The following is a 20,187-nucleotide window of genomic DNA, read 5'->3' on the forward strand; positions in this document are numbered from 1 at the left end:
AAGAGAGATTGGAACGGAAATCCCGTCGGAGAGAGGAGCAGAACTTCAAGGTGGGCATGCATATATAAATGCAAGTTGTTAATGCAGATCCATTAATCTGAACACCCTATTTTTCAATAAAATTTTGTTTCCTGGTGAAATATTTCTCATAAGTCTATGAACTATTATTATTTCATTGTTTGATAAACCGAAGAAAATCTTAAGGATACTTTATAAAAGCTTTATAGAGGTGATATTAAAATTTCATGGTTTCAAAAAGTAAGATCTGGACACAAACATATCTGTATGATGAAGAAGGGTCCAGACCCGAAACGTCAGCTTTCCTGCTCCTCTGGTGCTGCCTGGCCTGCTGTGTTCATCCAGCTCTACACCTTGTTATCTCCGATTCTCCAGCATCGGCAGTTCCCACTATCTCGAATTTGAGGAGTGCAGCTATGTTTGCATGTCGTCTTTGCTGACTGGTCAATTTGATTCCTTTCCTGCTGTTGAAAGCAGGAATGAAATAGTGCTCGGTGTTAGTTTACTGATATGAGAATGTTTGTAGATTAATAATACCTAGAGACTTTTTATCTTAATATTAGTCTTGGCTTTGAAAACACTTACTCAAGGTTTGTGAAAATTTGACCAAGACTGCGTTTATTCACAGCTACTTTCTGATGAAAAGGTTTAGTAATAAAGGGAGCATTGTAATCTTCTAATAGGCTAGCCAAAACCGCTTGGGCTTTTGTGATTTGCTGCATCATATTTACACCAGTAGGATTATTTCTATATTATGGCTTACAAGAAAGGTCTTGTTGCAGTCTTAGCAGCCATTTACCCGTGCAACAGATTCAGTTTAGTAAAACCTAATATGTAGATAATTCTGTTTCAGAATGAAGTTTCATTCCTTTTATTGTTTCATTTATATTTAAACATCTTTTTAAAAATGTCTCTAAGTTGGAGCTGCCCTCAAATGTCAAAAAAGGTTCTCACTTGTTCAAGGTTGTTTTAACTGCTGTCAGGCTTATGACTAAAACTTGCTTGAAGGCAACATTATCCAGATGACTTGATGCTAAACAGGTTTTATAATGTTTATGAAATAGGATCACTGAAAATCAGTGTGTGATATTGTTAATGATATTTTCTCAGCATTAAATATTTGATGCAACCTTTCACTATTATGGTAGGTGTGTGTCCCGCTGCTACAGAATGCATTTGGTATTGATGGAACTGTGCAACCATCAGGAACACCCTGTAGAACTGGAATGGTATCTCCTAATACAACTCCAGCTTCTGCACAGAAATCAGGTAAGATACTTAAAATATTTCAGGCAGTCTGTATGATTCTGCAATAAAACACAATAAAAATTTCTCCTTTATTGCCCTACATCATTGTCCATGCATTTAACTTTCTTTCAGGCTTTCCTTCGCCAAGTCCAACAGTGCCAAGGTTTCAGTTGAATTCTAGCCTCTCCGCTTTGCCTGTAATGCAAGCGGTGCAACTTGTAGGAGTCGAAGTATTACTTCATTTCCTGGTGGGCCCTACGGTCACTGATCTGGTTCAACAAAACAAGCTGCAGCTGAGTTTAGGTATGCCTAATTGGTTTGCTTGACCTGTACCATAATGAAATGAGTGACACATCTGGAGCTGCAGTTTCTATGGATGTCACTGGATGGCTGCTTGGAACAATGAGCCTCACTTTTCTTTAGAGGTGCAATGACCCTTGTCTTTTATTGGTTGATTCTCTCACAGTAAACACCCCTGTTGTCTCAGTCACATCTCAGGGCTATAATTGGGATTTTGGCTTAACCTTCAGGGAGGAGAGACAGATTGCCAAACTCATTCAGTAGTTTCACTGGCGTGGCTCAGCTCGTCTTGATACAAATGCAAACATTGCCCCTGAAGGTCTGAATTTGGATTTGTATAGATACATTGAAAGGTTCAGGGACCCAGGCCAATTGAATGTAAAATGTGAGCGAAGCAAGTTTACAAACGCGTTCGACAAAACAGTTCAAATTCCGCAAGATGGTCATTCCGGAAGTTGTTGCAGCTAAAGTTAACATCTGCTCATGTTAAACTAAAGCTGAAGCAAATAATGAAATAAAACCACAGCTAAGGCACCATTTTGAAACAGGCTGCTTTAGATGTTAATCAGAAATTAACCAATGGATTATATTGGAAGGATTTTTTTCTGCTGTATTTAACATGTAAACTTTGATTAATGAACAAATTTTGATGTGTCTTTATACATATAAGCATTTATACTGCTTGTTTTCTTGCTGTCTTTGAAATGTGCCATTGTTGTCTCCAACAGATCCTCTGCAGCACCCATTAATTAATAGCTGTTCGTTCTTTTGCAAGAATGCTGGAACCTTTATAACTGCTGTTAGAGATGCATTCCTTTCTGTTGGCAAGCTGGGTGAAGGTAAGTCATTTTTTAGCACAGGATTGTTTTTGCACTTGCACTGTATTATACTAAATGAGGTTAACACTTGTCAATCACAAAATTAATTGAAATTAGGCCTTTTTATCTGTAGAAAGTTAACTTTTGCTATTGCGTGATTAAATTTATTTGGTCTGCAATTGAGGTAAATATTGGAATAATAAGTTGACCAAATTAAATATGTTATATAAATGAAAAACACTGGGAACACTTCGCATCTCATGCGGTATCTCTGGAGAGAGGGAGAGTTAATGTTTTGATTCATGAACTCTGCTAAAAAGTCATCCACTAAAATCTTAACTATTTACTCTCCTCAGATGATGCTGAACTTAAGTGCATCCAGTGTTTTTATTTCAGATTTCCATTAACACAGGCATAAATTGTGAACAATGTTATTTCCATTTTTCATCTTCAGTAGATGCCATGCTTAATCTTATTTGGAAGCATCTGATCAGCTATGTGAAAAATGCTATTGAGTCAGGTTAGTAAATTCTGAAAATAAGCTTATTTTTTTTATCTTCCCACCCCCACCACACAGTGCAATTTATGCTGTGGACTCTGTAAGAAGAGATGAAAATGTGTTGCAAGTGGAGAGAAGGTTTACTATACAAATGCCTGAAATGGGTGGTTTGTTGTAGGAGCAAAGGCTTGTGTTTGTAAAGTAAAAGGCAACTTGATTGAAACATATGATCCTGATAGTATTGATAGGGTCAATATGGAAAGGATGTATCCTGTTGGGGAGTATCTAGATATAGAAATGACTTTTTAAAAATGAACATGCCCATGTAAAGCATGTGGGATTTTTATTTTGCTCCCTACGGGTCGCGAGTCTTTGGCATTCCCTTTCTGAAAATATAGTGGAAGCAGAGTCTTTGAATATTTTTAAAGTAAAGGCAGATAGATTCTTCATAACCAAGGACTGAAATAGTAGTAATAGTACTGAAGACATATGCTCCAGAACTTGCCGCTCCCCTGGCCAAGTTGTTCCAGTACAGTTACAACACTGGTATTTACCCAGCAATGTGGAAAATCGCCCAAGTATGTCCTGTATACAAAAAGCAGGACAAATTGAACCCAGCCAATTACCCCCCCATCAGTCTACTCTCAATCATCAGTAAGTTGACGGAAGGTGTCATCAGCAGTGCTATCAAGCAGCACCTGCTCAGCTATAACCTGCTCAGTGATGCCCAGTTTGGGTTCTGCCAGGACCACTAGGCTCCTGATCTCATTACAGCCTTAGTTCAAACATGAACGCAAGAGCTGAATTCCAGAGGTGAGGTGAGAGTGATAGCCCTTGGCATCAAGGAGCCCTTTCTAAACTGGAATCACTGGGTATCAGGGGGCAAACTCTCCAGTGGTTGGAGTCATACCTGACACATAGGAAGATGGTTGTGATTGTTGGAGGTCAAGCACCTCAGCTCCTGGACATCTCTGCAGGAGTTCCTCAGGGTAATGTCCTCGGCCCAACCATCTTCAGCTGCTTCATCAATGATCTTTCCTCCATCATCAGGTCAGAAGTGGGGATGTTTGCCAATGTTCAGCATCATTTGCAAATCCTCAGATACTGAAGCAGTCAGTATTCAAATGCAACAAGATCTGGACTATATCCAGGCTTGGGCTGACAAGTGACATTCGTGCCACACAAATGCCAGGCTATGACCATCACCAATAAGAGACAATCTAACCACCACCCCATGACATTAAATGATGATACCATCACTGAATCCCCCACTATCAACATCCTAGGGGTTATCATTGACCAGAAAGTCAACTGGACTCACCACATAAACACTGGCTACAACAGCAGGTCAGAAGCTAGGAATACTGCGGCAAGTAACTCACCTCCTGACTCCTCAAAGCCTGTCCACCATCTACAAGGCACAAGTCAGGAGAGTGATGGAATACTCCCTACTTGCCTAGATGAGTGCAGCCCCAACAACGCTCAAGAAACTTGACACTGTCTGGGACAAAGCAGCCTGCTTGATTGGCACTACATCCACTAGCGTCCACTCCCCCCACCACTGGCGCTCAGTAGCAGCAGTGTGTACTATCTACAAGATGCACTGAAGAAATTCACCAAGGATCCTTAGACAGCACCTTCCAAACCCACGACCACTTCCATCTAGAAGGATAAGGGCAGCAGACCAGGATTACCACCACCTCCAAGTTCCCCTCCAAACTACCCACCACCTGACTTGGAAATATATTGCCATTCCTTCACTGTCGCTGGGTCAAAATCCTGGAATTCCCTCCCTAATAGCATTGTGGGTCAACCTACAGCAGGTGGACTGCAGCGGTTCAAGAAGGCAGCTCATCACCACCTTCTCAAGGGCAACTAGGGATGAGCAAGAAATGCGCCGGCCAGTGATACCCACCTCCCACAAAGGAATAGAGAAAAAAAGTATCTTTAGACTGAGTGGGAACATGGATGATATTGAATGCCAGAAGAGGCTCAAGTAACCGAGTGGCCTGCTTCTGCTAATTTGTATGTTTGTGTAAGCACCCTGTTACCCCAATGTTGCTCTGACCTTGTTATTGGCATGAGAGAAAAATGGCACTGGAATTATTCTAATCCTTTTGTATACTATCTTAAACTGCTATAGATAATTAAGCAAAATGTCAGGAACTTTGACTTATGCAGAATAATGTGGAAGCGTTTGTTTCTAATATTAAGATGCTCTTTAACTTAAGGTTCAAAGAAAGAACGACAGCCATCAGAAATATTGACACTCCTGCTGCAAGCATTACAGCAGATAGCGAATTCAAATGCAATCTCCGCACAGAAAGCCTTGGTAAGTACATTAAACTATTTGCTTTTTGAAATACTTAGTCAGTTGTAACTTTTTAAAACTTGTTTATTCATTTTAGTTTAGCAGAAAAGGATAGCCTGGATTGCATTAAGTAAGTCTCTCTTTAATTACTGACTGTATTTTAATGCTGTCAAAAGTAAAAACTTCCTTTGGAGACATGCTATAACGTTTATCCCTGTTCAAGTGCAGATGTACCAGTTATGTGGAATGCATTTTTGTTTCAATTGACACTTCATGAACGAAAAGTATTCAGTTTACTTTGGGTATAATTGTGTCGTTGAATTCTTACTTTTTACTTTACTTTAATTTTAGAGTAATAAAAGCTGAGTTTCTCCATCTTCTGATTTTTGGTTTGAAATCTTAGGCACTTTCATTTTAGAATCCAGATTAAATGAAAGAATCCAGCTGTTTTCTCCAATCACTACTTGCTTCAATCCTTATTAGACAGTGAAAAGATAAATTTTCCAATTACGTTTTTATTTCCTCTAACCCTGTCCTTGTGTATCTTGCCTCTTGATGACATGAAATGTACCAGTTACATTCAATGTGGAGCATCCAAATAGTGAAGTTGTTTATAAGTGTTTAAAAGCCAACACTGAAATTTATACTGTCACTAATGCAAACAATTTTTTAAAAGAACCTACAAATCTAGACCTGAAATAAAATGCTGCTGAATGAAGAATGTACAATTTTAATCTATCGTTACCAGTTTTTTTTTTTAAAACTCCCATTTCTTTGTCCTCTTCATCTCCCTTTTGTTTTCTTACACATCCATTTTCCTCTGATATCTTGCCCAGCATTATTCATGCTTGATCATAGATGGTTTGTGTTGACAACATTCAACTGTTGATGCTCATTCCTCATTAAATCCTCATGTACCCTTGAAGTGCTGAGACCAGGTACACAGCCCTTGCTGTCATTCTAATTGGATACATATTGGAAATTTTAAGTCCGAAATTTTGTATTCTGTGTGGTTTGGTGTCACACCCTGGTGAAGGGGAGAGTGATGTATGGATGAATAATGCTGTTATTTTGTTGCTTGCTTTTCTTTCCAGGCCCTTATAGAGGCAACTGTCAGTGGACTCCCTCAAAAGATTTTAGGATCACCAGCATACCAGGTCGCCAACATGGACCTTCTGAATGTATGCATGTATCTTGTGTTATGTTGTTGTGATGTGAGAAAAGATGTGCTAGAGTGATGAATAAAGTTCCATTACTCTTTACCAACTGCTAATCAATACAAGCACCCTTTCTCGAGTTGTTCAGTTTGGGGCAGCTTAAGTATTAGACTTTGTGTGAACAAATATAAGTTTTTAGGTTTTGAATCGCAGAATCCCCACAATGCAGAAAGAGGCCATTTGATTCAACGAGTCTACGCTGACTGTTAATCAGGACTTGAAACGTTAATTTTGCTTTCTTCCCGCAGATGCTGCTGAGTTTCTACAGCAATTTCTGTTTCAAATCTCCAGCATCTGCAGTTCTTTGATTTACCTTATCCTTAATATTATTCATCCCCATTAAGTCTTCTCCTCAGCCTTCTCCATTCCAAAGAGATCAAACTCAGTCAATCCAGTTTTCTGGCAGATATTCTCACTCTTGGCTGTATCCTTTTTAAATCTGCGTTGCACACTTTCTAATGAGGTTACATCATTCATGTAGTACAGTGACCAGAACTCTGCACAGTACTAGAGTTGCAGTCTAACTAGCACAGTTCTAATATAATCTGCCTGCTGTAAACTCTAGACCTCTGCCAACAAAGTATCTGTACACCACCTTGACCATTTTTGTTTCCTGTCCTACTGTCTTCACAAATCTGTAGATGTAGACTGCATGTGCAACTGTTCACCTACTCTTGGAATCCTACTATTTATTGTGTATTCCCGTTTTCCTTTTCCCTATAAGTCGCTCTATACATCGCAGAAAGTTATCTACTCATTTCCCCAACATTGAGGTTAGGCTGCGTGGCCTGCAATGATTTGTACTATCCATTCTGCCCTTTTTTATACAACATTAGGAATCCTCCAGTGGCATAACTATAAGCTATTGAAGATTGGGAAAAATATAGTGAGAAATTTTTTATTTCTTCCCTTGCTGAGACCATAAGATTTGGAGAAAAATTGTCATTTGGCCATCAAGTCTGTTCCATCATTCGATTGTGGTTGATATGTTTTTCAACACCTTTCACCTGCCTTCTGTCCATTATCCCTGATTCCTTTTACTAATCAAGAATCCATTTCTCTGTCTTAAATACGCTCAGTGACTTTGTTGGCAGAGCCTTCTTTGGCAATGAATTCCACAGATTCACCACCCTCTAACTTGACCTCCACAACCCTCTGCGGCAATGGGTTTCACAGATTCACCACCCCCGGCTGAAGAAATTCCTCATTTCAATTCAAAAAGGTCTTTCCTTCACTCCAAGGATGTGCCCTTGGATTCTAGTCTGTCCTGCTAGTGGAAACATCATCTCCACATCAGCACTATCCAGGCCTCTCAGTATGCTGTAGGTTTCAGTGAGATCCCCCCTCATTTTGTTTAAACTCCATAGAGTACAGACCCAGGGTCCTCACTTACTCCTCATATGACAAGCTCGTCATCCCTGCGATCATTCTTGTAAACTTCCTCTGTGCTCCTTCCAAAGCTAGCCCACCCATTCTTTATTATGGAGCCCAAAACTGCACTCAGTATTCCAAATGCAGTCTAACCAGACCCTTGTATGATCTTAGCAGTACATCTGTGTTATATTCTAGCCCTCTTGAAATGATTTGCCTTCCTCACTGCCAACTGAACCCATGTGTAAACCTGAAGAGAATCCTGAGCTAAGACTCCCAAGTAACTTTGTGCTTCACATTTCTGAAGCCTTTCACTGTTTAGAAAATAGTCTACACCTCTATTCTCCCTACCAGAATGTGTAACCTCACACTTAACCACATTGTACATCATCTGCCACTTCTTTGCTCCTGGCCTGTCAAAGTTCTTCTGCAGCCTCCCTTCTTAGTCAACACAACCTGCCCCCCACCAATCTGTGTCATCTGCAAACTAGGCAACAATGCTCTTGGTTCTTTCATCCAGGTTGTTAATGAATAGTTATCGTTCCAGCGCTGCCTCTTCTCTTCTTAGAATACATTTCAACTGCATCTGGTGATTATCTTTTCACCCACTTTAAAGAATGCGGGACATATTTTAATATTCTCCCCTCTCAATGTTTATCCCATTCAATATTCACACAGCTCCATAACTACAATGTCACCTTGGTTCCTCTTTCAGTATTTACAGTAAGTCTTTGGGTTTTCCTTGGTTTTACTTGTGCATATATTTTCATGCCCTCTTTTTGCTTTGCTTATTGCTGTATAATTTCACCCTACTTTTTCTGTAATCCTCCTGCTTTGTGCAGGATTGGGCTCTGATATCTAACACACAGTTTCTTTCGTTCCTCTTATTCTACTTTTTATATTCTTTGTCACCAGGATTGGTCTAGATTTGAGAGTCCCATAATTTTTGGAAGTGATACTGATTTTTTAGCCCATTATTCTACTGTACTACATTTCAGCTTAGTAAAATCCAGAATTACCACCTCATTTGTTGTGCTTGCTGCAAACATTACCAAAAAAGTTCTTCTGAATGCATTTTAGGAATTCTGCATCCTCTATCTCTTCAATTAATTTGTTCCAACTTATTTTAGGATAGTCGATATTCCCTGATGCTACCTTTTCTGCAGTTGGCCACATTTGTTCTTCTTCCTCTGAGTCTTTGGTGTTCTGTTGTATATTCCGAGCAACAAGATTGTCTCTATCTCTTTTTTTTTGTTCTGTAGTTTTAACCTATATGGTTTTATTTGATGCTCCTTCTACTATATCAACCCTCTTCCCAACCTTAATTGATTTGTTTCTCATTATGACCGGCATGCTCCAGTTTTTTAATTCCCTTTTATGTGGAAAATCCTGGTAACAGGAATGTTGACCTGCCATTCCTGCCACTTATTTAAGTATTTCATTTTCATTAATATTTCAGTAATAGCACCCCTTGAATAGCACATCCTCGGAGTGAAGGAAAGACCTTTTTGAATTGAAATGAGGAATTACTTCAGCCGGGGGTGGTGAATCTGTAACCAAAATTTATCTATCGTGTTCACAGACTCCTTGAATTGCAATATATGCCACTAATCGCATATTAATTTTCTGTGTCTGTTGCCAGTTTTGCTCGTCTTCCTCCTGAATCTGCACTTTGGCTCCCGTTCACCCGCCAAACAGATTTCAACATATCTCAATAATACGAGCATACGTGGCTCTGGTTCCATAGAGGTTGTACCTTCCCTAAAACCAGTACAAAATCTCAGGAATATCAATTTCTTTCCAGCCAAGCAGTCACCTGCACTGTCTTCTCCTGTGTTTTGTTGCATTGCGAGCAATCAGGAGATGGTTAGCTTTATAACATCATTTTAAAAAAAAAAGCAAGAGTAGTACATTTTTAGTCCATTCAGCCTGCCCTGCCATTTGATAAGATCAAAGCTGATCTGCTTACAGCCCTAACTGCTTTCCTGTCTGACTTCATAATATTTGACAATCAAAAATCTCTCTAACTCAGTCTTGAATATTCATTGACTCAGCAATCACTATTTTCTGTTGAAATTCTTATTTTTCTGTCCCATTTCAAAACTTGCTTTCTCTGTCTTAAATGGGAGACTCCTGATTTCTTAATCTGTCCCATAATTATAGATTCCCAATGAAGGGGACCTTTTCTCTCGGAATCTACTCCATCAAAGCCCACTCAGAATCTTATGTTTCAGTAAGATTACCTGTTTTTCTTCTAAATCCTAATGAGTATGGTCCCAACTTTCTCAACATTTACTTCAGAAGCTGACCCCTTCAGCCTGGTGGACCTTCTCTGAACTGTGCCCAATGTAGTTATATTCTTTTGTAGGGAGTCAAAAACTGTACACCATAACCTAACCCTAATTCTTTGTAGTCATTGCGAGACTTTCCTACCATCCCCTTCCCTTGCAGTAAAGAACAATATTCCATTACTAGCTGTTTCAGCAAATTAACTTTAGTGGTTTGTCAGGGCTCTCTATACCATGACATTCTTCACTGTTTAGCCTTTGTGTTATCTATTTTGCTGTTCTCCCTGTCAAAGTGAAGAATTTCATGTTACTTCATCTGCCAGATTTTTTTTTTTTTTTAAGTCTTTTTATTTGATCACAGCATGTGAGCATAACTGTCTAGGCTGGAATTCATTGCTGATTCCTAATTGCTCTGAAAGTGCTGGGGAGCTGCTGCCTCTAACTGTATCAGTGCAAGGAGTAGGTACACCAGTGGTACTGTTCCAGGATTTTGACCCAGTGTGAGCAAAGGAACAGTAACATACTTCAAAATCAGGATGACGTGTGCCCATTTGCAAATTCTATTGTTTGCAGAATGTCCTATCTTTGTATTAGATATAAAGTTGGTTTGCTACAGTCAGTTCCTTCATACACTTTTTTTCAGATAAATCGTAAATGGCTAACCCCCACCTCTGCAACATCCCTCAGTTAGCGCTCTGAGTTATTGTTTTGCCAAACTGAAAATGACCTATTTACCTCTACTTTTTCCTGTTAGTTATCTATCCATGTTAATATATCACCTCCGATCATGAGCTTCATTTGCACCTTCTCAAATACCTTTTGGAAATCTAAATACATTAAATCTACTGATACCCTTTGTACCCTGCTTGTTACACCTTTAAAGAGCGCTGAAAATTTGTCAAATATATTCACCTTTTTTAACAATCATGGATTCTGCCTGATTTTATGAATATCCTCTTATCTCAGTGTATTCTAGCACCTTCCCAATAACAAATTTTAGGCTAAGTGACCTACAGGTTCCTATTTTCTGAATTCTTCTTGCAACAAAATATAAACTTTTTTTTAAAAAACAAAAGAACTAATTATCTGTCAAGAATTGTTGGTTTCTTGTTAAAACCATAAGAAGTAGGAATAGGAGTAGCCCATTCAGCCCCTGAAGCCTGCTGTGCCATTCAGTAGCATCGTGCCTGTTTCATATCAACAAATTAGACAACAGCCATTTGCTGGTTGATCAGACAGTGCAGAGAAATCAATCAATCAGTCAGTCAGTCAGACTGTTTTGACGATCACCATTAATTACCATGGCGAATGCACCAATCCGCAAACTCTCCATACAGTACGAATGTTGTGAATCCTTTACCTTTCCTCTCATTCATTCCACTTGAATTGTTCTTGCAAATTGTCCTGACGCATGTAATACATGCGGCTTCAACAGTGTCTTTCTTCAGAAATGCATTCAAATTAAATGACTATATTCCTGGTTATACAGAACTTGAGTATTGTTCTTAAAAGGTACTTTACTTTTGAAGTAAAATCAGGTCTAGCAGCATCTACAGAGAATAAAATAAAGTTAACATTTTCAGTCCAATATGGTTTCTTCGGAATTCCCATTTCAAAACTTAAATTTTGTTGAAGCGCTTTGTCTTGCACTTGGAACAATTTACAAGAAGTACCAATGTAAAAGGAAATCCAAGTTTATTCTGTAGGAGGAGAGTGCTGACGAGTTGGCAGTTAACTTTTAGTCATCATTAACTGATGTATTCTCCATGTTTGTGCTTCTACACATCAGAGGTCATTTGCCTATTAATCAGCACACTCCTCATGCAATCTGTATATGTTTTTCCTTGCGGTTTTTATTATCTTTTTCCTTTACATTGGTATTGTGTGTTGTCAGGTGAGTGTAAGACAAAAACATTTTAGCCACAATTTTTGTAGTTAACTTGCCTGTATGTGGGCAAGGTGACTGGCATGAAATATACAGCAAGTATCACTGTTTGTTTCTTCTGTTGTAGTTTTTTGTCAATGTTCTTATATTTTGTTTAACACTATTAGAAATTAAGAAATCTATTTAGTCAATTAATTTAATCAAAATTGTATTGTAATTTCAGGGTACTCCTGCACTCTTCATGATCATCCTACTCTTTCACAATAATTTACTGGAAGGTTGTGTGGTTGAAGAAAGGTGCGTCTATGCACTTTACTGCCAACACCTATGGATTTATCTCAGTTAATGTTATCTACTTCCTAAATATGTTTGAAGTACAATGTATCTTTTTTTATCTTGACTTTGATTTAATTACATGGGGATTTTGTATCCTGTTCAGTAACAATCATTTTTTTTTCCCTACTCTATGTAAGAAACTGAATTGCTGGCTCTTGTTCTTACTCGAAATATACATTGGCTTGACTGTTAATATTTAGTCAACCATTACTCAACATCTGATGGTATTATACAAAAAAAAAATTCTTCAGTGCATTGAGAGGGGCTGCTTTTGACCTCAAGGCAGCTTTGATATCAAGAAGCCCTAACAAAACTGGAGTCATTAAAAATCAGGAGGAAAACTCTCCACTGGTTAGAGACGTATCTAGCCAAAGAGAAGGTTGGTTACAGTCGTCTGCAGTCAATTATCTCAGTCTCGGGAGGTCTTTGCAGAAGTCCCTCAGAGTAATGTCCCCAGTCCAACTACCTTTTGGCTGCTTCAACAACAACTTTCCTTCTATCATGAGGTCATACATAGGTGTGTTTGCTGCTGATTGCAGTGTTCTCCAGCCTTTACCACGACTTGCATACTAAAGTGGTTGTTGTTCATATGCAGCAAAGCCTAGGCAACATCCAGACTATAAGTGGCAAATAACATTCATGTCACACAAGTGCCAGGGAATGATTATCTCCAACAAGAGAAAGTTTAACTGTTGCCTCTTAACATTCATTGTAAACCTGTTGTTGAATGCCTCATTAGTAACAATCCAAGGGTTACTATTGACCAGAAGCTGAACTATACCAGTCATATGAATATTGTGGCTGCAAGAGCAGGTCAGAGGCTAGGAATTCTGCAGCAAGTTACCACCTGTTTCTCCAATGCCTGTCTATCGCCTACAAGGCCCGTGTCAAGAGTATGATGGAATACTCTTCCACTTGCCAAGAAGGTACAGCTCCAAAAGCACTCTAAGCTTGACACCATTCAAGGCAAAGCTGCCCAGTGCCACCCCAATCACCATATTCAATTTTCACTCCCTTTGTTGCTGAAGTAGTGGCAGCAATTTATGCCATCTACAAGATACAGTGGTAACTCACCAAGCCAGATCTATAGCACCTTCCAAATCCACATCTCCTAACACCTGAAGGACAGAGCAGCAGTTAAAATACAAGACCACCATCTACAAGGTTCAAATGAAAATATATTAAAACAAATATATACGGAAAAGTTGTTTTGAGGAAAAAGATGTTTGAGACATTCTATTTATGCAGTCTGTTATGATCTGGAATGCACTGTCGAGAAAGGTAATTGGAGCTGATTCAAGAAAAAATTTAAAGGATAGAAGTAGGTGGGCCATAAGAAAAGAAAAAGGGTTGTGGGGATGCTAAGATTGCTTTTTCAGAGAGTTGGAACAGACATAATGGGTCAAATAGAAGTTCCCCTGCTGCAGGACACTGGAATTTTGAAATCCTATCAAGTTTCTACATAGAGCTATGGAAACTCAATCTCTTATTGCAAGGGGAGTAGGATATGAATGTCAGGAAATCTCACTACATGTGTACAGGAGGATTGGTGAGATTGTTCCCATACAATATTTTTGGTCATTTCTTTTTTTAAATGAAAAAGCAATACTTGCATTGCAAGCAGTTCAAGGAAGGTTCATTCGGCTGATTCCTGGAATTAAGAGTTACGTTTTATAGGGCAATATACTTAATTCATTGGAGTTTAGAAGTAGTGGTGTGGGTTTTTTAAACTGAATTAATCTGATGCCTTAGAGATAGCAGGAACTGCAGATGCTGGAGAATCTGAGATAACAAGGTGTAGAGCTTGATGAACACAGCAGGCCAAGCAGCATCAGGAGCAGGAAGGCTGATGTTTCGGGCCTAGACCCTTCTTCAGAAAATCTGATGCCTTCTCTTGCTGAACACTACATGTGACTTTTCTGAGGTGGATTTTTTAAAAAACTATTTTGGTATAAGTTGCTGGAGTTGTATATTTAATGAAAGCTCAGCTTGTGGCGGGATTCCAAATTATTTATCACTGAATTGCAGTTGATTACTGGGAAACTTATGACACAATTGGAATGTTTCTACAAGTGCCTATGCTGACTTTTTTTATTTTTAATCTTTAATTCAGGTTTTTTATGACACTTGAGACACTTGTTGAATATGGACTGTCTGGACCCACATGTTCATTAGCATTCAGTGAATCAGTTTTAAATGTTATTAACCAATCTGCAATGCTGGTCACAGACAAGGAGCACCTTTGGCGAATGTGGAGCATTGTTGTTAACCCATTGACCGAACGTGTGACCCAGGTATGATGGTTATAAACTAGAATGCTGTCTTCTTTCCCCATTCTATTTTTTTTGCAATTTACGAGATGAATATTCTCTAGGCAGTTTTAATATACGTGGTACACCCATCAAATTCTACACTCTTAAACGTAAGATGTTGTGTTCATGTTTTAATTCTAAAATTGAGATTTATATTTATTCTTTATTTCTTAGACCAATGAAGTAAATCAAGGGGATGCACTTGAGCATAATTTCGGTGCTATGTACATTGCGTTGATGCTACCCATAAATCATTTGTTTTCAATGCAGAATTTTCCACAGGTAACCATAATTTTTTTTTTACATAGTCAAAAATACGTAATTTAGTTCGATAATGTACAGTTCTGGTCTCTAATGACAAATTATATGTAGAGATACTGGCAAAAATATTGTACAAGGTTAAAACCAGAACCAAATGGTTATTATCAGTCAGGATTGCTTGGAGAAGAGGATGCTAAGACGTAAACTCAAGGAGTTTCTTACACTGTGAAAGGGTGTTGGTGAGATATGTGTGTTGATTAAAATGTTATCTTCTGTATATACACACACCTCTGAGCCAGAAGTCCTGGGTTTAAGTCCCAACTGTGCCAAAGGTAGGGACACTGCTTCTGTGCCTGAAAAGCCAAACAAGGGGTTGTATGTACGTAACAGTTAAATTTAATAAGACATGATCACTAAATTTGCAGATGCTGCAAAGATAAGATTTTTTAAAAAGCATCTTGAGGATGATCTGAGTATGCAAATAGTATAGCTCGAGTGAATCTGTATATTGTATAATGTGGGAAAATACAAATTTTTTTCACTTTGGCAGGAGAAGTAAAACAGAAAAGACAGTATTACTTGAATTGAGAATGACTGCAGAATTCTGATATGTAAAATGATTTAAGTATTCAACTGCATGAGTCACCAGAGATTAATACCAAAGTACAGCAAATAATTAAGAAGGCTGATAGAATGCTACCCTTTATGATAAGAGGATTTGACCGTAAATATGGGGATGTTATGCTTCAGTTTCACAGCATTAGTGAGACCTTGAATACAGTGGTACAACTTCTGCCCTCTTTTAAGGATGGATGTACGTGGCAGGAAATGGTTCAGAGAACGCTTACTAGATTGATATCTGGAATGAATGGATTGTCTCATGAAGAGTGGTTGGACAAAGGCGTTTGTTTCTGCTGGTGCTCAGAAGAGTGAGGGGTGACTTGGTGTATGGAAATAATTATTGATTTAAAAAGGACGTGAGAATCATAGAATAAGTAGATGTAGCTCTCTTGTTGTGTCTTACCATTTAAGCAGAAATGGTTACAACTATATTCACTATGGAATTGGTAATTTCTGTAAACTGCACACATGCATTAAGAATTTGTTTACTGGTTAAAGGCACTATATGAAAAATGTTATGGGTGTAATATATATGAAATGAATTCTATAGTTATGAAATTAAATTATTTTATCTCTTCTGCCCTTCAGCCTACAATGAAGTCACTACTGAGAACGTGGGCTGAGTTGTATAAAACGTTTGCCCGCTGCGCAGCTCTCGTGGCAACAGCAGAAGCCAATGTTTGCTGTGAGGAATTAAGTGTCAAAATCTTGTCAGCATTGGATGATGCTACCTTATCTGTAAGTAGTTATTTATACACCAAGTGGAGCTGATTTATCTACAAGAATATTCAGTGCTTTAGGCGTACATATTGCAGAATTATCTCTGGTCTGGAAACAATTTTTTTTTTATTTCCTACAGCCTAACTTCTCAGCCTTGTATCCAGTTTTAAATTGCCCTGAAATAGAATCTGGGGAATAGCTCTTTTAGCAAGTGCTCCTTGTTTTTAACCCTAACCAGTTTCCATACTACCTGTAATTGATAGTTTGAAAGTGTGAATCCCAAGAACCAGATACACCAGCAACTGTACATGAATTATTCACCTTTATCATAGAATTTAAGATAATTGAGTAATTTGCTCTAATTATCTGCAGGTTGTAATTAAGGGTAAGATGTAGAAAAATAGTACACTTTTCATTGACCACTTCGGTCAGCTACATCAGGCAAACAACAAATCAATTGATCTATACAATCTAAGTATTCTGCCCTTTTCGAATATATCGTGCATATGGTTTGCAATCTGGCAACAGGTCTTGTGTTCATTTCTGTACTTTCTCATAATCCAGGGGAAATACAATCAAAGTAATTGTAGGCAGAATCTATAACTCGAACTATAACATAATTTATGAAGGAAAACTGGGAAATATTAGACTTTTTTAATATTTGAAGATAGCTGAGGGGAAACAAAGTGGCAAAAAACATAAAGTAAATCTGTATTACTGCTGCTAATCAATGGCCTAGGGATGAGAATAATGTTCGGAGATTCTTGAGTGTAATCAGCTAATAAAATGTACCACTTACTAATTATGGAGGTTAACGTAGCATGGTGGGAGGCTAGTATATTTCTGGATGGATGAATGTTCTCTTACCTGTATCATTCTTACTGTACAATAAATACATCACAACTAAGAATAGTTTAATTGAGGATTCCTCTCCTTTCTCCAGAATTCATCTACATTGGATGCCATTGTTCATGTTCTGAATGTGATGGTCGACTGTGTTGATTTCTCTCAGTTCTCAACAAAGTTTCAGCAAAAATCAAGTAGTACGTATCCCACTTCTCATAATTGCACTGCAGTATGCATTGTTGTAAATCGAGAGAATTGTGGTGTAATAATTTTGGAAATTAGACGTAATCCAAGCAGGTCTACCTTTGCTTCAGGAGATAGGGGTTTAGGTGAATCACTAAAATATTTTACTTAACCATTTATTCCAAATGCAACCAATATATGGAACTAGAAGAGGCCATAAGTTGGGATAACTCATCTTTGTGTCTGTTAAGAATTCTAATAAATCTAATTTTCTGCCCATTTCCAGACTAGGTACTTCAGTCAAAATCATCCTGAAATCTGAAGTAATCTGCTCATTGCTCCCTGAAAATTTTTGTATTTATTACTCGATGACGGCTAAGATGTTTGTCACAATTAAGCACTGTATTTACATTGACACCGCTGGAATGGGTTAGCGCGCTATCATTTGTTCCAGGGCATTGAATCCTGGTCACAACTGGTGTTTAGCCAGTCACATTCAGATTTATTCAGAAAAAGATGCTGCCCAAACTGAATACTAAAATCACAGTAGAATTAGTAGTGTCATCTTTCTGGTGAATTACCATTGTTCTTTTGAATTTGAGATCTCAAGTTGTTGGCCAGAATGGTTTTACAATTTAACTAGGTGTCCTAACCTGTGAAAAGCACAGATTTTATTCTCTAGGGCTGAAATTATTCTGCTTGATTGGAAAGATTCCCCACAATGTTTTCGAACAGTTTAGCAAACTTAGCAAAATTCCAGAAGCCCACAAATGAGTAACCATAAATCAGTAACCAGTTTAAGAATACTAAATTTGGAATGTCACTGGTATTATTTGCATTTGTTATTACCATGAATAACTAAGTTTATCAATTGTGTTCTCTCCTTTCAGCACCTCATACCCCTACTCACTGGCTAACAAAAAAACAGGAACCTCTAGGAAATCTAACGTCGCTGCTCAAACTTTTAGTGAAAATCACAGATGCTTTTCATGAACTAAGTTCCAGTGAATCTCAACTTGAAACACCAACAGCAGGAGTGGTATCTATTGGAGTTGGTATTGTCAGCATTCTGTCCAGTATCTTCAATCACTTATGTGTGGCTTCAGCAATTCAAGCAGTTTTAACCAACTTGGCAGGCTCCATATCAACCTTCTACGAAAGGACTTCAGGGTATGTATTAAAATTGTGTGCATTTTAACCTCACAATTGACAGTCTCACTTAAGTGAGATAAAAGTTTGGTGGTGAATGATGTCAAAGACCAAACAGTGCTATGTAGCTTTATATCACTTAATGCTCTGTTAATGTGCTGTGTAGTGCATTTGTGTAATGGTATTTTGCCACAAAGCCGAATTGCTGTAACCATACCCAGTTGGTTAGGTTAATTGCTCTTCCATTCAGTTCATTTGGAAAGGTTCTGTCTTTTGGGTAGTTTCTCTTTTTGGAGACGTTTCCATTTACTTCGTGATACCATGGACCTACAAAAGGTGGCATGTATTATTCAAGAAGTAATTATTTGAAAGTTTGATTTTTTCAGAAGGAGTCAGAAAAAAAGGTCGAACTTGGGATGTGGAGTTGGGTCTTTAATGAAAGAGCAAGTAAACTATGTAATTATTTTCTCGTCATCATGACATAAGTAGTCAGCTAGATTAGGAAAGTTGAAATGGTGACATTTCTGGTTGAAGTGTGTTGGTATATTCTACATGGACCTTCAGAAAGCTCTAGATAAATTGCCGCACAACTTGGAGAAGCATCTGCAATTTATAAAATCCTGGGTATGTAGGGATTTTCTTGAGAGATTGAATAGGTCTGTTTGGGCTCAGTGGAGTTTTGATTGCGAAATGACTTCATTGAAACATATGAAATTGTTAGGGGTTTGACAGCTTAGATGCTGAGAGTTTGTTTCCACTTGTCGGTGAGTCTAGTTCCAGAGAACACAGTCAGTAAGGGGTCGCCCACTTAAAATGGATGAGGAGGAATTTCTTCTGATGGTAGTGAATCTGTGGGATTTATAAACACAGGAAGATAGGTTTTGTTTATAATTTAGAATCCCTACAGTGTGAAAACAGGCCATTTGGCCCAACAAGTCCACACCAACTCTGAAGACCAGCCCACCCAGACTCGCACCCCTACTCTGTCTCTATAACCCTGCATTTTCCATGGGTAGTTCTCGTGAACTATACATCCCTGGACACAATGGGCAATTTAGCATGGCCAGTCCACCTAACCTGCACCTCTTTGGGCATCCTTTACAAGGAGTATAAAAATTAAGCATTAGTCATAAATACATCAATTTTGGAATAAGTGCGTTTTTTGGGTTTCACGTTGAGGGAAGTTGAAGCAAGCACAGATTTATTAAGCAATTGTGTGGTGAAAATAAATGCAAATATGCAGGTATCAAGAATTGAGGATACTTTTGTAAGAATAGGTTATGGATAATTTAAACTTGACTAAATGAAGCAGAAAGAGAACTATTTGGTGGTTGAGGCAATTAAACAGAGGTAGAGATATATAAATAGTTTTAATCAGGTTTAGGAGAGGTTGCAGAAGAAGCTGCTGTACATTTATGATTGTATGACTGGATGCATCCAGAAATCAAGGCTTGAAGCAGAAAATAACATCTAAGAATAAATTCAATGAATGATTTGAAGGAAGAGATGATAAAACTGTTTCTTTGGTGTAATTTTTGTGCAGCTGCTTGTTTTTAAAATTCATTTTCAGTATCTGGGCAAGATTGGTAGTTATGCCATTATTGTTACCTTTTGTAGTGTGTTACTTCATATACTTCAATTACTCTGAAACTGGTACTTGCAATCGATGGTATACAGGATTCATTTCGGAGATAGTAGGAACTGCAGATGCTGGAGAATCTGACATAACAAGGTGTAGAGCTGGATGAACACAGCAGGCCAAGCAGCATCAGAGGAGCAGGAAAGCTGACGTTTCGGGCCTAGA

General features: G+C 38.3%; 1 protein-coding gene across 1 annotated transcript in view; it reads left to right on the forward strand.

The window, feature by feature from the left end:
* The window catches only part of rif1 (replication timing regulatory factor 1), a 69,008-nt gene that overhangs the window by 16,536 nt on the left and 32,285 nt on the right, over positions 1-20,187 (forward strand). Inside the window, exons 8-19 of the mRNA XM_048599248.1 lie at positions 1,167-1,287; positions 1,399-1,569; positions 2,295-2,405; positions 2,839-2,904; positions 5,115-5,215; positions 6,289-6,375; positions 12,179-12,252; positions 14,405-14,585; positions 14,778-14,885; positions 16,074-16,223; positions 17,149-17,248; positions 18,125-18,404. Coding sequence (XP_048455205.1) covers positions 1,167-1,287; positions 1,399-1,569; positions 2,295-2,405; positions 2,839-2,904; positions 5,115-5,215; positions 6,289-6,375; positions 12,179-12,252; positions 14,405-14,585; positions 14,778-14,885; positions 16,074-16,223; positions 17,149-17,248; positions 18,125-18,404 — 1,550 coding nt within the window. The remainder of the gene's footprint in view (positions 1-1,166; positions 1,288-1,398; positions 1,570-2,294; positions 2,406-2,838; positions 2,905-5,114; positions 5,216-6,288; positions 6,376-12,178; positions 12,253-14,404; positions 14,586-14,777; positions 14,886-16,073; positions 16,224-17,148; positions 17,249-18,124; positions 18,405-20,187) is intronic.

The sequence above is a fragment of the Rhincodon typus genome, chromosome 7 (genome assembly GCF_021869965.1).
Source record: "Rhincodon typus isolate 14 chromosome 7, sRhiTyp1.1, whole genome shotgun sequence".
Classification (NCBI taxonomy): Eukaryota; Metazoa; Chordata; class Chondrichthyes; order Orectolobiformes; family Rhincodontidae; genus Rhincodon; species Rhincodon typus.